Source organism: Carettochelys insculpta, chromosome 14 (genome assembly GCF_033958435.1).
Source record: "Carettochelys insculpta isolate YL-2023 chromosome 14, ASM3395843v1, whole genome shotgun sequence".
Lineage (NCBI taxonomy): Eukaryota > Metazoa > Chordata > Testudines > Carettochelyidae > Carettochelys > Carettochelys insculpta.
This window is the reverse complement of record NC_134150.1, coordinates 43,532,432-43,544,667: the sequence shown is the minus strand read 5'-3', so window position 1 is coordinate 43,544,667 and position 12,236 is coordinate 43,532,432. Positions and strand designations below refer to the sequence as shown.

At 62.3% G+C, this 12,236-nt stretch overlaps 1 protein-coding gene across 3 annotated transcripts in view; it reads right to left on the bottom strand.

Moving 5' to 3' along the window:
* The window catches only part of WWP2 (WW domain containing E3 ubiquitin protein ligase 2), an 80,146-nt gene that overhangs the window by 43,909 nt on the left and 24,001 nt on the right, over window positions 1-12,236 (bottom strand). For all 3 annotated transcript variants that reach the window (XM_075009047.1, XM_075009045.1, XM_075009046.1), the window contains 2 exons: window positions 11,031-11,168; window positions 9,885-9,981 (listed from right to left, as the gene is read on the bottom strand). In XM_075009047.1, coding sequence (XP_074865148.1) covers window positions 9,885-9,981; window positions 11,031-11,168 — 235 coding nt within the window. The remainder of the gene's footprint in view (window positions 1-9,884; window positions 9,982-11,030; window positions 11,169-12,236) is intronic.

The window sequence follows — 12,236 nt, the reverse complement described above, 5'->3', positions numbered from 1 at the left end:
CTGGAGAGGGCCCCAGGGACATGATCCCAGTGCGTAAGCAGGAGGGAGAGAAACTGTTTACCTAAGCGCTGCCCTGAGGGCAGGACCAGAGGCAATGGACTTGTCCTGTGGCAAGGGAGGCTTTAGGCAAAGCTCCCCAGCTGTCAGGCTGGTTAAGCACTGGAACGAGTTGCCTAGCGAGGCTGTAGAATCTCCCTGGCCGGAGACTTTGAAGGGCAGGTGGGACAGACGCCTGGCAGGGCTGGGCTGGCTGACACTCAGCCTCGCCACGCGTGTGGGGAACAGGCCTGCAAAACCTCTCAAGGTCCTGCCAAGTCCCACATTTCTGTGAGTCCAGTGAAGGGCACCACTAGGCTAAGACGGACCCGGGGGAGGAAGGGTTAAGGCAGCCCTGGGAACCTTCGCTCTGGCTTCTCCTCAGCTTTGCAGCCTGAACACTCTAACACTTGTTTGTGGTGTGACCCATTTATACAGGCCCCCCTCTGACTTTCACATGTGCTGGGGAATTAGGCACCTCACGGCCCTGCTGATGGCTTACAAAGCCTTCACCTCCAGAAGCCAGCCCAGCTCTCTGCTTCTGTCATAGCACAGGGGCTGTGCTGCCGCTCACCACTCTGGTATCGGAGTGGCCGCCAGGAGCTCCTGGCACGACTCCCGAGGGGAGCCAAGATCTGCCGAGGGAGGGGCTGTAGGGCCGGGAGGGCCGTTTGCATGGTGGAAACGGGTTTTCCAAGAGGAAGGCTTTGTGGCGTTTCCCACCGACAGGAAGCTGCGCGGGCAGGATCCCACTGCAGCAGGCAGCCACAGGCGCACGCCGACCCTTCGCTCCACGCGGCCCAGACGGTTAGAAACCGAAGCAGGGCTATTTCCGGACTTGCCTGATCCCAGACCAGCTCAGCTGGGATGAAAAGTTCTTCCTGTCCAACCCCTATGGGGCCCCCTGTAGGAGGAGCTGGGGGCTCCCAATGCCTGAGATGGAACTGCCCTGGTACTGCGACTGGCCGTGCCCCCCACAGAGCATGGGCCGTGCGGCAGGGCAGTGCGCATGGGACGCTTGCCCTCCTGCCGCTCTGGGAACACCCGCTGGGCTTCCTTCTCCAGGGCTGCCAGCTGGGGTTTCACCCACAGTCAAATCACGCAAGATCAGGTTTAGGGGTATACGCAAATTATCTCACGGCATAACTTTCATAAACTCCACTGGACCTGGCAGCTTTCCGGGGGGGCAGCAGGCTGATCAGTGTCCACCCAGAGGCTATTTGCAGCCCCTGTCCCTCTGCCCCAGCATTAACAGGGACTGGAGGCATCAGGCAGCTCATACGCAGGGCCAGGCAGCTCCCAGGCACAGACTCCCTCCCCGGCCCCCAGCACAGGCACCCCCAGAACAGCCCGTCTGCATGGTGCAGCAGAGGCCAGTCACCGGGGAACACAGGCACACACTTCCACACAGCCTGCTCCTGCCACGGCTCACGGGATCACTCCCGTCCTCAGTGGAGGCCTGACCCACACAGACCGCCCGCCCCTGTGCCTTGCCTCCAACACCCCCTCCCCATGCTGTCACAGGCACTGGCAGCGCCGTTTTCGTGAGGCACACGGAGCTGGAGAGCAGGAGACCAGCTGGAGAAGAGCGACGAGGCCAGTCCATGAGGCAGGGCGAGGACAGTCGCATGGGGCTGCACGGACTGCACACTAGAGCCAAGGAACCAGCCGGCTGCCCAGTGCACCCAGCCCTGCTGGCAGCAACGAGGGAGCCGCCGACTCAGGAAATGGGTGTGCAAAGCCCCGGATCTCTCAAGCGCCACCCGGGCTCCTGGGAGAGAAAGGGACGGGAGCTGGGAGTCAGACACGCAGGCTCCAGCAGGGTCTCCTCTCCCACCTGGCCTGGTGACATCAGGCACGTCCTGTTTACACTAGGACTCGCCATCTTGTCTCACACCCCCTCCCCGCTCCACCTGCGCTGGTGTCCCCAGGGCAGTTCTCCTGCCACCATGTCCGCCCTGCTGCCCACCCCTTCGGTGTCACTGCCTTCGGAGCAGGCCCTCAGGAGCACGGCCAGCACACGCACTGCAGCATGCCCAGGACCAAGGGCCTTCGGCTGTCCCACACAATGTGCCTGGAGCAGCAGCAGGAGGCACCGGCACACACCCTGGGCTCTTTGGCCGCTCCCGAGCTGGGGAGAAGGGAACTTGCCAAAGCAGTTACACAGACATGCTTAGGGGATTCAGTCTGGAGTGACCTGGTTACGGGGAGAGAGACCCACGCCAGCTGAGGCCTCCAGCAGGAGCAAAACACTGGCAGCTGCCATGTTCCCTGAGCAGCTTTAACCCAAGCTATGCTGGCAACTGATGGCACACTGGGCCCCCGATCTCGGTGCATGGGGCCGTCCCCACTCAGCAGAGCACTGAGACCCTCAGGAGACAGCCCCTCCCTGCTTACTGGGTGTCTCTACCAAAGGCCGTGTCTGAGCCGGGCAGGGCAGAGCTCAGGGCCTGCAGGCAGGGGAGGTGAGCCACCACCCTCAGCAAACACAGCCCGCTTCCCAGGGCACAGAACAGCCGGGAGGGCTCCGGTGCCTGCAGAAGACATCTGCTTACAGCTGGGGACAGCAATGGAAAACACTGATTCATGGAAATAGCCCGGCCCCAGCAGCTGTCCCTACTGGGCTTCGGACCCTAGCTGCGTAGCAGAGAGCTGGGAGAGGACTTAGGGCCGAACAGCCCCTGTCCCAACGGGGATGGGGCAGAGAAGCCAGGACTTTCCCCCACCAGCACACAGCTCCCAAATGAGCCCGGCTGAAGCAGCCCCTGCTGCAGGGAGGGTGGAGTGTGCCTAGAAAAAAGGCTGGTTTGTGCCAGACAAGCCATCGCCTTAAAAGGCAAAACCCTCCAGCCGTCCCTGTGGCTCGGGACTCGGGGCAGGGCTGGACTCGAGGAGGCAAAGGCAGCTTGACAGCCACAGGACCATGACATCAGGCGCGCCCCACACAAGCACTAGCAAGCCCACAAGCACTTCCAGTCGCTCGGCTCTCGTGCCTGGCAGGGAGCAGCCGAGTGCGACACTGGCCTGGGAGGCAGCCTGGGCACGGCCAGAAGCTGATGACTCAAGAGAAATCAGCCCCGGCCAGGGCAGCCAGCTCATTCGGCAGCCGGGTAGGCTGGAAAGTGAGCAGGAGCCATGGGGCCTGCTTCTGATCTGCCGGGATTCCTGCCGTGGGGCAGCCCTGGAGAAACACAGTTCCCATTATACCCCCCAGCCCCGTCTCCACCGTGCTTCCTGACGCCCAGCTGGCGGGGGCCTCTCCCAGCACGGCTGGGTTCAGCACGAGGGAATCCCTGTCCCTGCTGAGAGCGAGCGAGCGAGCGGGGCAGTAACCCGCACCACTACCGGGGGCACACTCTGACCACCAACCTGGAGAAATCTGCCTCCCTGGCTGCCTGCCTCCTGGGGCTGCCGAGGCAACTGAGACCCAGTCTAGACTAGGGTCTGGAAGGCGCGAGCTAGACAAGGCAGCCTCCCCTCACTGTCGGTCTGGGCCAGGCCTGAGCACCTGACCAGTTGCACAGGACTACAGCCTGAACGCACTGCAGGGAGAGCTCTGGCCCAAGGAGGAACATTCCCCTGCTCCCTCCAAGTGAGTAAATGGGCCCCCCCCCAGCCACCGAGAGGGGAGCTGCGCTGAAGCAAGGGGGCCCCAGGACAAGGGACATGTTCCCCCGGGTGGAAAGTCAAGCTCCCAGACACCCAGCTGGGGGCCGGGAAGGAGGTGCCCCTTCCCAGGCAGGCAACTGCAGGTGCCCACTGGGCCCGTCTCAGTACAGAGAACCTCAAAGCAACCCGGGGAAGGTTTTAGAAACAAAATCAGGCTGTTTCCAGGCTGCCAGCCGAACACGCAGAGTTACCAGTCCCGAATTCGCCAGGGTGGCAGCCCAGTCCTCCCACGAGGGCACCATCTTTTAATAGAGGCCTGGAAGCAGCTGGGAACTAACACTTAAAATAGGAGCCGGGGAAAAGAGGGCAGAGCGCTCTGGGAATGGACTTAGCTCTGAGCCTCGCCCGCACCCGGGGGAGGAGAGAGGCCGATGCCAAGCAGAGCCAGGAACGCTGCCAGACACCCTGCCGCACCAGGCTCTCCCCCTTGTGCACAAAGCCAGGCTGCGTCCCCACGCCCCGCCGGCCTGAGGCCCTGTGTGAGCCCTGGGACCGGAGCTCAGAGACCGCAGGGCAGCAAGTGCTGCCAAAACGAAACCCTGCGAGGGCGGGGCAGGCCAGGGTGTGTCTAAGCTCCTCCAGCAAACCCACTCAGCACATCACAGCCCTTGCACCCAGCACCCATCCTCCGTCTGCACCTACACAGGAGGAGCTCTCCTCACCAGAGGCTGCAGCAGCATGGAGGACAGGCGGCAGGAGGTGCACTAGGCCAGGATGGCTCCAGGGTGACCGGTGCCCAAGCAGCTCTGGAAAACCTGCTCTCCCCGCCTTCCAGCCCCCCACGCCCACACCATCAGCCACCACCTGCAACCGCTGGGAAATTCCGCTGGTCCCTGTGACAGTGGGGGAGGTGGTGACAAGAGCAGAGCTCCCTCATGTGTCTGCAGGCCGGAGAGACGCACGTGCCCCAGCCGGCGAGGACTGGTGAAGGATGCCACACGCACAGACTCTCCAGTCTGCCTCGCAGGGACCCCCCCCACGCTGCAGGTGGCCTCAGGCAGCGCATGCACGGACAGAGCCGCAGACACATCGACCTCCTCCCTGCCCGCAGGCACAGGCAGCTGCCCGGTGCAGGCTCGGAAGAGAGCCGGCGGTCGTTAGACTGGCCTCTTCCCTAGATTTGCCAGGTGTGCTGATGGGGCCGCTGGCCTGCCCTTTGGAGCTCACTCCGCAGCCTTGCACAGAGCTCACACAGAGCCTTCCTCAGCTCCCCCCGCCCCCGCTTTCTCCCTCTGATCCCCACCAGGACAGAGCCAGACCCTCTCCCCGCCCGGCCATCAGCAGCGCTCTTCTCCGAGCCCCCGCCCGTCATCAGTCATCACCGTCCTCAGCCTGCATCGCCACGCCCCACTGGAGGGCCTCCCTGCTCTGGGATCACACCCCATAGCGCCGAGCTCTGCCACCGTGTGCCCCGGCAAACCCTGGGAGGTGCTGGGCTGCAGGGCACTGTCTGGGGGTGCACGACCACAGCTTTGACTCTAGATTCCCTGGGCAATGAACGGCCACTCAGGAGGAATTTGATGCTCATCACTAATGGGGGGGCAGGATCTCAGCCCTTGTAAGGCCAGGTGCCTGGCTTGGACAAGCCCTTGGGAATGCCCGAACTCATGACACCAGTGATGTGACCACGACCAGAGCAAATCGTGTACACCTGGCAACTGCAGCCTCTGGCAATACACCAAGCAGCAGCATCGAGGCATCCTCCTCCCCTGCCCCCACCTCTGCCCCTTGCTCACAGCACACCAGGTCTGCGGCTGCTCCCCCACGCCCAGGGCACCAGCTTTCCAAGCCAGTGCAAATGACTGGCTCTTTCTTCTCTATTCACACAGCTACCTGCGGAATTTCACACCCCGCCCCCGAGCTCACCAGCAAATCCCAGAGCACCATCTGTGCTGGGGAAGAAAAGGAAGCTCTGCTCCCTGGAGAAGACAGGGCAGAGACTGCTGAGGAGCAGAGACTAGCCCTTTTATTCCCACCCTGTCTCCCACCCCAGGAGGACCCCTGGCGTGCAACCAGAGCCTGTCCCCCGGCAGACTCCCAGCCTATTCTCAGGCACACACAGGAATCACCCTCCATCACGGGAGGTCAGCCACTCCCGAGGCAGAACGCAGCAGGACCGCACCGAGCACAGCCCAGCACCACCCTGCCTCTCGCACGGCTGGCGGCGCAGGCAGGCAGAACGCGCCCCCGGAATCCCAGCTCTTGCAAGGGATGCTCAGTGAGCACAGACAGCAAAGCCAACAGCCCAGCCCCTCAGTCCCCCTCGCACGCATCCTGCTGGCGGATGGGCCCGTAGCACTTTCCCCGCCTTTGGAGGGCTCCCGGCTGTGTAGTGTGCAGAGCTGGGCAGGCCAAGCCGGCAAGTCGAGGGGAGTTCGGAAATGCCTGGCCTGGAGTTCTGCACTGGGTGTGTACATGCAGCCCCAGATGCACTCCCAGCTCCAGAACTCACCTAACCAGGACAGAGCCCCCTAAACACACCCCACCCGAGGCCCGGCCGACCCGTGTCACGTCACCTGCAGCCCACGATCAGCAGCTCAGCCACCAGCCCTGGTCCCTGGGCATAGAGCTAGAGCCCAGCCCCTAAAGCCGCCCTCCAGACAAGGCTCCGGAACTGTTGCACCACCCGGGAAGGGTCAATGGCGCAGTGAGCACGCTCCCCTCTCCCAGCCTGGAGCCCACGGGTGCTCAGTGCGTGGACCAGGAAGAGAGGAGCCTGCCCTGCAGAAGCCAGGGGCTCAGCACCCTCACAGCCCCTTAAGGAGCCCTGCAGGCCGAGCACATCCGTGCAGAGCAGCAGCGCCCTAAGATATCAGCTGTCCTGAGGGGACTGCTGGGACTCCCTACATGCAGAGCACTCTGGGAGCTGCTGGACACCAGCCACACATCCACAGAGGCCTCGAATCCAGCTCACGTTGACAGTGAGACGCATCTCCCAGTAACCCCAACTCCCACGCACTCCCTCTTCTCCCCGCTTCGTGCAGAGCCACCAGGTGAAAACGTGGCCCCGAGCCAGGAAGTGGATGGCCCAGTGCCCGAGCTGCTCATTTCTTCGCTGGATTCCCTCCAGCCCCAGCTGCTTCGCCTCTCCTGCATTTTCCAACGAGCTACGCAGCCTGGGCACTCTGCCCTCCCTCTCCCTGTGCCCTCACCCCACAGGAGCCTGCTGCCCCTTGCACCGCAGCAGCAGGCTGGGGCTCTCCAAATGGCAGGAGCTGTTTCAGGGGAGCCCCTGCAGCCTGGCTGTGCACCAGTTTATCGGGTTATGCTGTGCTGGAGTCAAAGGGAAATGCTAGGATCCATCCAGACACTCCTCATGGCTCCGGCTAAGGTAGGCCGAGCCCAGGCTGTGCGCTCTCTCCAGGGAAAACCTCTAGCAGAGCAGGGGCCCAGAGGGGAGCAGGCCAGTGGCCCTCCCTCCACAGCTGTGCTGTGCTGCCCTGGAGAGGAGCAGGAGACGGCCTTTGGGCCCTCACGAGGAGTCTCACTGCTCACGCCATGAATGCAGAAAGAGTCCTGGAGCTGCCGTAGGCAGTTCTCTGAACACATCCGCTCCACAGGCAGCGCCAAGCAAAGCACAAACAGCCTGGTACGAACCATCAGCAAAGGAAGAGAGAATACAGCAGGAAATGCCGTAATGCCGCTACATCAATCCTGGCCGTGCCCACACCTGGACCAGTGCGTTGTTCTGGCCACTCCTGAGAACTCGCAGCAGCACAGAGAGGCCCCACAGGAGCGCCAAGGGGTCAGGACCAGCTTCTGGAGGAGGAGAACTGAAAAGCGCTGGGGCTGCGCAGCCTGGAGAAGAAACGATGGAGGGGGACATGGCAGAGCTCTATACAACCATGGCTGGGGTGGAGGAAGTGAATGGTGAAGTGTTATTTACCCCACCACATACCACACGAACCGGGATCGCCCAGTGAATTAATAGGCAGCAGTTTAAACAACCAAGGGGAGCACTTCTTCACACTGAACAGAGCCCACCTGTGGAACTCACCGCCAGGAGATGCTGTCCCGTGTTCAAAAGAAGAACTAGCCAACTTCCTGGAGGACAGGTCCATTGATGGCTGTTAGCCCAACGGCCAGGAACACAACTGCATACTCTGTGTGTCCCTGCGCCTCTGACTGCCAGGTGCTCGGGGGCACGATGAGCTGGATCACTTGAGGAGTACCTGGTCTGTTCACTCCCTCCCAAGAATCTGTACCAGCCGCTGTCAGAAGACAGGGTGCTGGCCTAGATGGATCTCTGATCGGACCCAGTATGGCCAGGAGATGGTCGGAGCCACAGGGAGCTGCTGGAAAGCTCTGGGTGGGATCTGAAATATCCCACTGGTCCCGACTGGATAAGGAACCGTGGGTTTAGAGCAGCCTCTGGGTGCAATGCACAGGAAGATGACACCAGAGGCTGGAGACCCCAGACATGGGCAGGGGCAGGCCCACATCTGCAGGGCTGCAACGGAGCGGAGAGCATCTCTGCTGGAGCTTGTCCATCCAGCTCAGGTGCTGGGAGCACGGAGCCTTGCCCAGATCGGACTGCCTCTGGCCAAACTGACACCTGACCATGGGGCCTTGCCCTGCGGCAGTGGGGTAAGGCTCTCGGCCGGGTGCACACGCAGCTTCCTGTGGCAGAGCTGGGTGCACCAGGCTAGGTGGTGGTGGAAGGCTGACAGATCCTGTCTGAGCAGGATGGCCACTTGCACCCGTGGCAGAATGAGCAGTGTGATGAGTCACATGCTGTTGAGCTGTCACAATCCTGACCTCTCGGGGGCCCCTGCCAGATGCCAGAGAGGAAAGAGTTTCTTGCAAGTCAGCGTACTGCAAACCTGCTGAGCCTGGATGGCCACAGACTGACTGACACCTGCCTGCAGCCTCTGAGAAAGGCACTCACATGGGCACAGCCCAGGCCCACGTCCCAGGGCTCACCAGCCCTCCGGAACGGCCTTCCTGGGGCTCTGGAGAACAGAAGTGAACCCCCCAGGCTCGCTCCTATGTGACAGGCAGGGTGCTGGGTATGATCCCTGGGCAGAGAACTGTCTGTTCCAGCCACCCCAGGGCAAGTGCCAGCACTGGGAATGGGGGGGCCAGTACAGGACACCGGCAGCTGGCCACGGGCAGAGGTGAGGCTCAGCCAAGGGCTCTTCTGGGCCACATGGCTACTGCTGCACCAGACGAAGAAACCTTCTTGGCTTGGACTGGGGCACTGGGGGCCAGTGCCGCTTCCCCCTCGAGTGACATCGTGGCAGAGCGTGTGGCTTGGCTGAACGGCAGACTGGGGTGAAGAACCTCTCTAATGCAGGGCTCTGAAGGGGAGGCACTGGGTCAGGGCGGGACTGGATGGAGAAGAGCAAGGGAGGCTGCAGGTCCCTGGGGACAGGCTGACCTGGAGCAGAAAGGACTGATAAGTGGCCCGGTCGTTAACAGCAGAGCAATGGAGATACAAGACGAGACCGGAGAAAAGAAAGCTGGTCCTGGCCTGCTACCCGCAGCTGCACCCGCTGGACAGCAGGGCAGGAGCCCAACCTGCTCCTCGTGAACGGGGGGCTGCACAAAACCACAGCCTGATGCTTCTCCTCCATGGAGCACAGGGGCTGATAGGGACCCTATGGATCTGAGGCTGTGCAAAGCAGCCTCGTTCCTGCCACCTGGAGCCACACCCTGCACGCAGCTTCCAGGACAGTCACAGGCAGCCTCTCTCGTGCCAGCCTGGGCTCCCCACACACCTCTGCCGAGCAGAGGCCAGGCCAGCTGGTACCGCCGAAGGCGAACCCGCTCACAGACCCAGCCGGACGAAGGAGCGGGCGGACGTGGTGAGACGTTGTCAAAGTGCCTTAGACGGGCTTCCCTCCTGGCTGCAGTCTGCTCAGGGCAGGTTACAATGAGCCCATTTCTCCTCTGTCCAGCAGACTGCTCGCCTTCACGCCCCATGACCAGCCTCCTCTGTCTGCCTCGTCCCAGCCAGGCAGCTCCACCCCCAACCTCACCCCCGGGCACCTCCCACCACCTCTCTGCGGGCCCTGCCAGGGTCCCCCGTGCCTCCCCACACACTCTGCAGGCTCTCTGGTGGGCTCACTGAATGGTCCCCTTTGTACATTGCTCCCAAACCTCGCTTCTCGACCGCCTACGCTGGCTCCAAGAAGCAGCCCCTCCTGCCCACATCAACGCACCAGCAGGGCCCTTACCTGGATCTACCGCCAAAGCAGTTTGTGCTGGGTGGCTGGTGTCTGCTCTCTGCAGCCGGAGCCGTACCACTGGGATCCCGGCCAGACAGCTGTGCCCCTGGACAATAAACAAGCAGGGAAAGGAGAACGAAACAGACTGAGACATGTGGGCTGCCGGTGATTCCAGTGCTGGCTTCCTCTTGAAGGGGGAACTGGGAGAGAGACCAGCTCGGCACGCTGGGGACGCCAGTGCACTGTGCATGGGTCTGGTCTTGCGGGGGAAAGCACCTTCCCACGACACCCCAGGGGAATGCCACCCAGGGCCTTACCGGGACTTGGAAAAGTGGTGGCCCAAGGAAGAGGGACTGGCAGTAGTGGGGTCAGGCTACTTTCCAGGGTGCCATTCTGCCAGAGCCCCTTCTCCCTGGGTCTGGCTACCCTGAGCCAGCCCTGGGCACCCCACACAGCTCCGCCTCTCTCTCTCCCGCAGCCCCCAGGCCAGCATTCTCCTCAGCCAAAGCTCTTAAGTCACCCCATACGATGGTTTTCTCTCACTCCACCTCGGTATCATCATGGCCCAGAACCCAGCACCTGAGCGGTCGGTACGTGCACCAGGCCAGGAGAGATCCTGGCGTGCAGGGAAAACTTGCTTGCGCCATGCCCTCAGACGTCCCAGATGGCCCCAGGCGGGGAGGGGGCTGCACAGAGCATGAGATACCCTGCCTCAAACACGCCCGCTCGCTGCCGCTCTCCCTTGGAGACCTAATTGGCAAGGCATCACCTTGGGAGCCTGCGCCCGACTGGCCAGGCTGGTCCAGCAAAACCTTCACAATCCCAAGCCCATGAGAGATTAGCTGGGATGCAGAGCCCAGAGATGGCGGTGTGTCCCTGGAGGAGGAGACCTCTTCCTGCAGCGCCCAAGGCTTCCATCCTGGGCAGAGGTACTTCTGTGAGCCTTTGGGTAGCCGTCAGCACGGCCAGGTGAGCAAGTCTGCTGGGCAGACCGCACAGTGCTCCGACTGGTGGCGCCAGGGCCCTTACCTGGGAAGGACGTGACTCCTGTCTCTTGGTATTTACTCAAGCCCTCACACCAGCTGTCTCCCCACCCTGTACGCCCCACCTCGTGCTCAGAGCAGCGAGCTGCCCAAGGAGATGGGCAGCACTCACCCTCCATCACAGCACTGCCGTTTGGCAGGCTTCCCAGATCAACACTCGGCCCGTCCAGGAAAATCGTCAGCTCTCCGCCAGAGACAACGCTGCCTCTGTTCTCCGTCTGCAGGTTGAGGGTCAGCTGCGTGTTCTCCACTGCAGAGAAGGAGACATGACACAGTCACCAGCAGTTGAAAGTTTGCCTCGCAGGGACAGCTTCGCATTCTGGGCTCCTCCCCCGCCGGCCACGGGAGCTTAGGCTTGCTCCACACGCAGTGAGGTAGAAGAGGTGAGTTGCTCTACTTCCAGCAGAGCCAGGAGTGGCAGGAACACAGGCTGACATTGGTCCAGCGCCCCCCAGAGGCACCAGCGCCGCGCTGTCCGGCACCCCCAGAGGCACCCGCGCCGCGCTCGCCGGCACCCCCAGAGGCGCCAGCGCCGCACTGTCCGGCACCCCCAGAGGCGCCAGCGCCGCGCTCGCCGGCACCCCCAGAGGCACCAGAGCCCCCAAGTCAGACCCTCAGATCCCAGCAAGGGCTGTCGCCACCCACAGGCCTCCACCTCTTCCTTCCCACACAAGTGGAGGCTGCCCGCCGCCCAACACAGTCCAAGCAAAGCCATTACCTCCAGACAAGTAAGGGTCCAGAGCCAGCGCACACCCCATTGTGAGGAGGCTGCATTGTACCACCGAGGGCCAGATCTGCCGAGGAGGTCTCAGGGCTGGGTGAGGTGGAAGAAGGGGAGTGCAGTGCTCCAGCAATTAAGTGGCTTGTAATTATAACAAACTCTGACAGCAAAATATCTGTTAGACTACAAGGTGCCCCAGAACTTCTTGTTGTTTCTGAAGATACAGACTAACTCAGCTCCCCTTCTGACATCCAACAACAAAGCGCCTTCCCCTCAGGGACAGGAGCAGCCAAGGAGGCCTAGACGTGCTGAAAACTGACTACCGACTGCATTGGTACCAGGAGGCAGGAAAGGCCCTCACGCCTGGCCAGTCGTGCTCTGGGAGGACTTCAAATGGCAGCACCTTGGGTTTGACCCTCTCCCCACCCAGAGACTGAGAAGGAAAGTGGAGAAAGAAAATCCTCTTCCTCACTCCTGCGGCTACACTCTGCTGAGCTCCCACCCTAGCCATAGGCCTTCAGGGACTGCCCTCCTGGCTTGGCCTCCTCCCGAGGGGGTGTTACAGCCACAGCACAGCAGCTGTTCACACAGCACCGC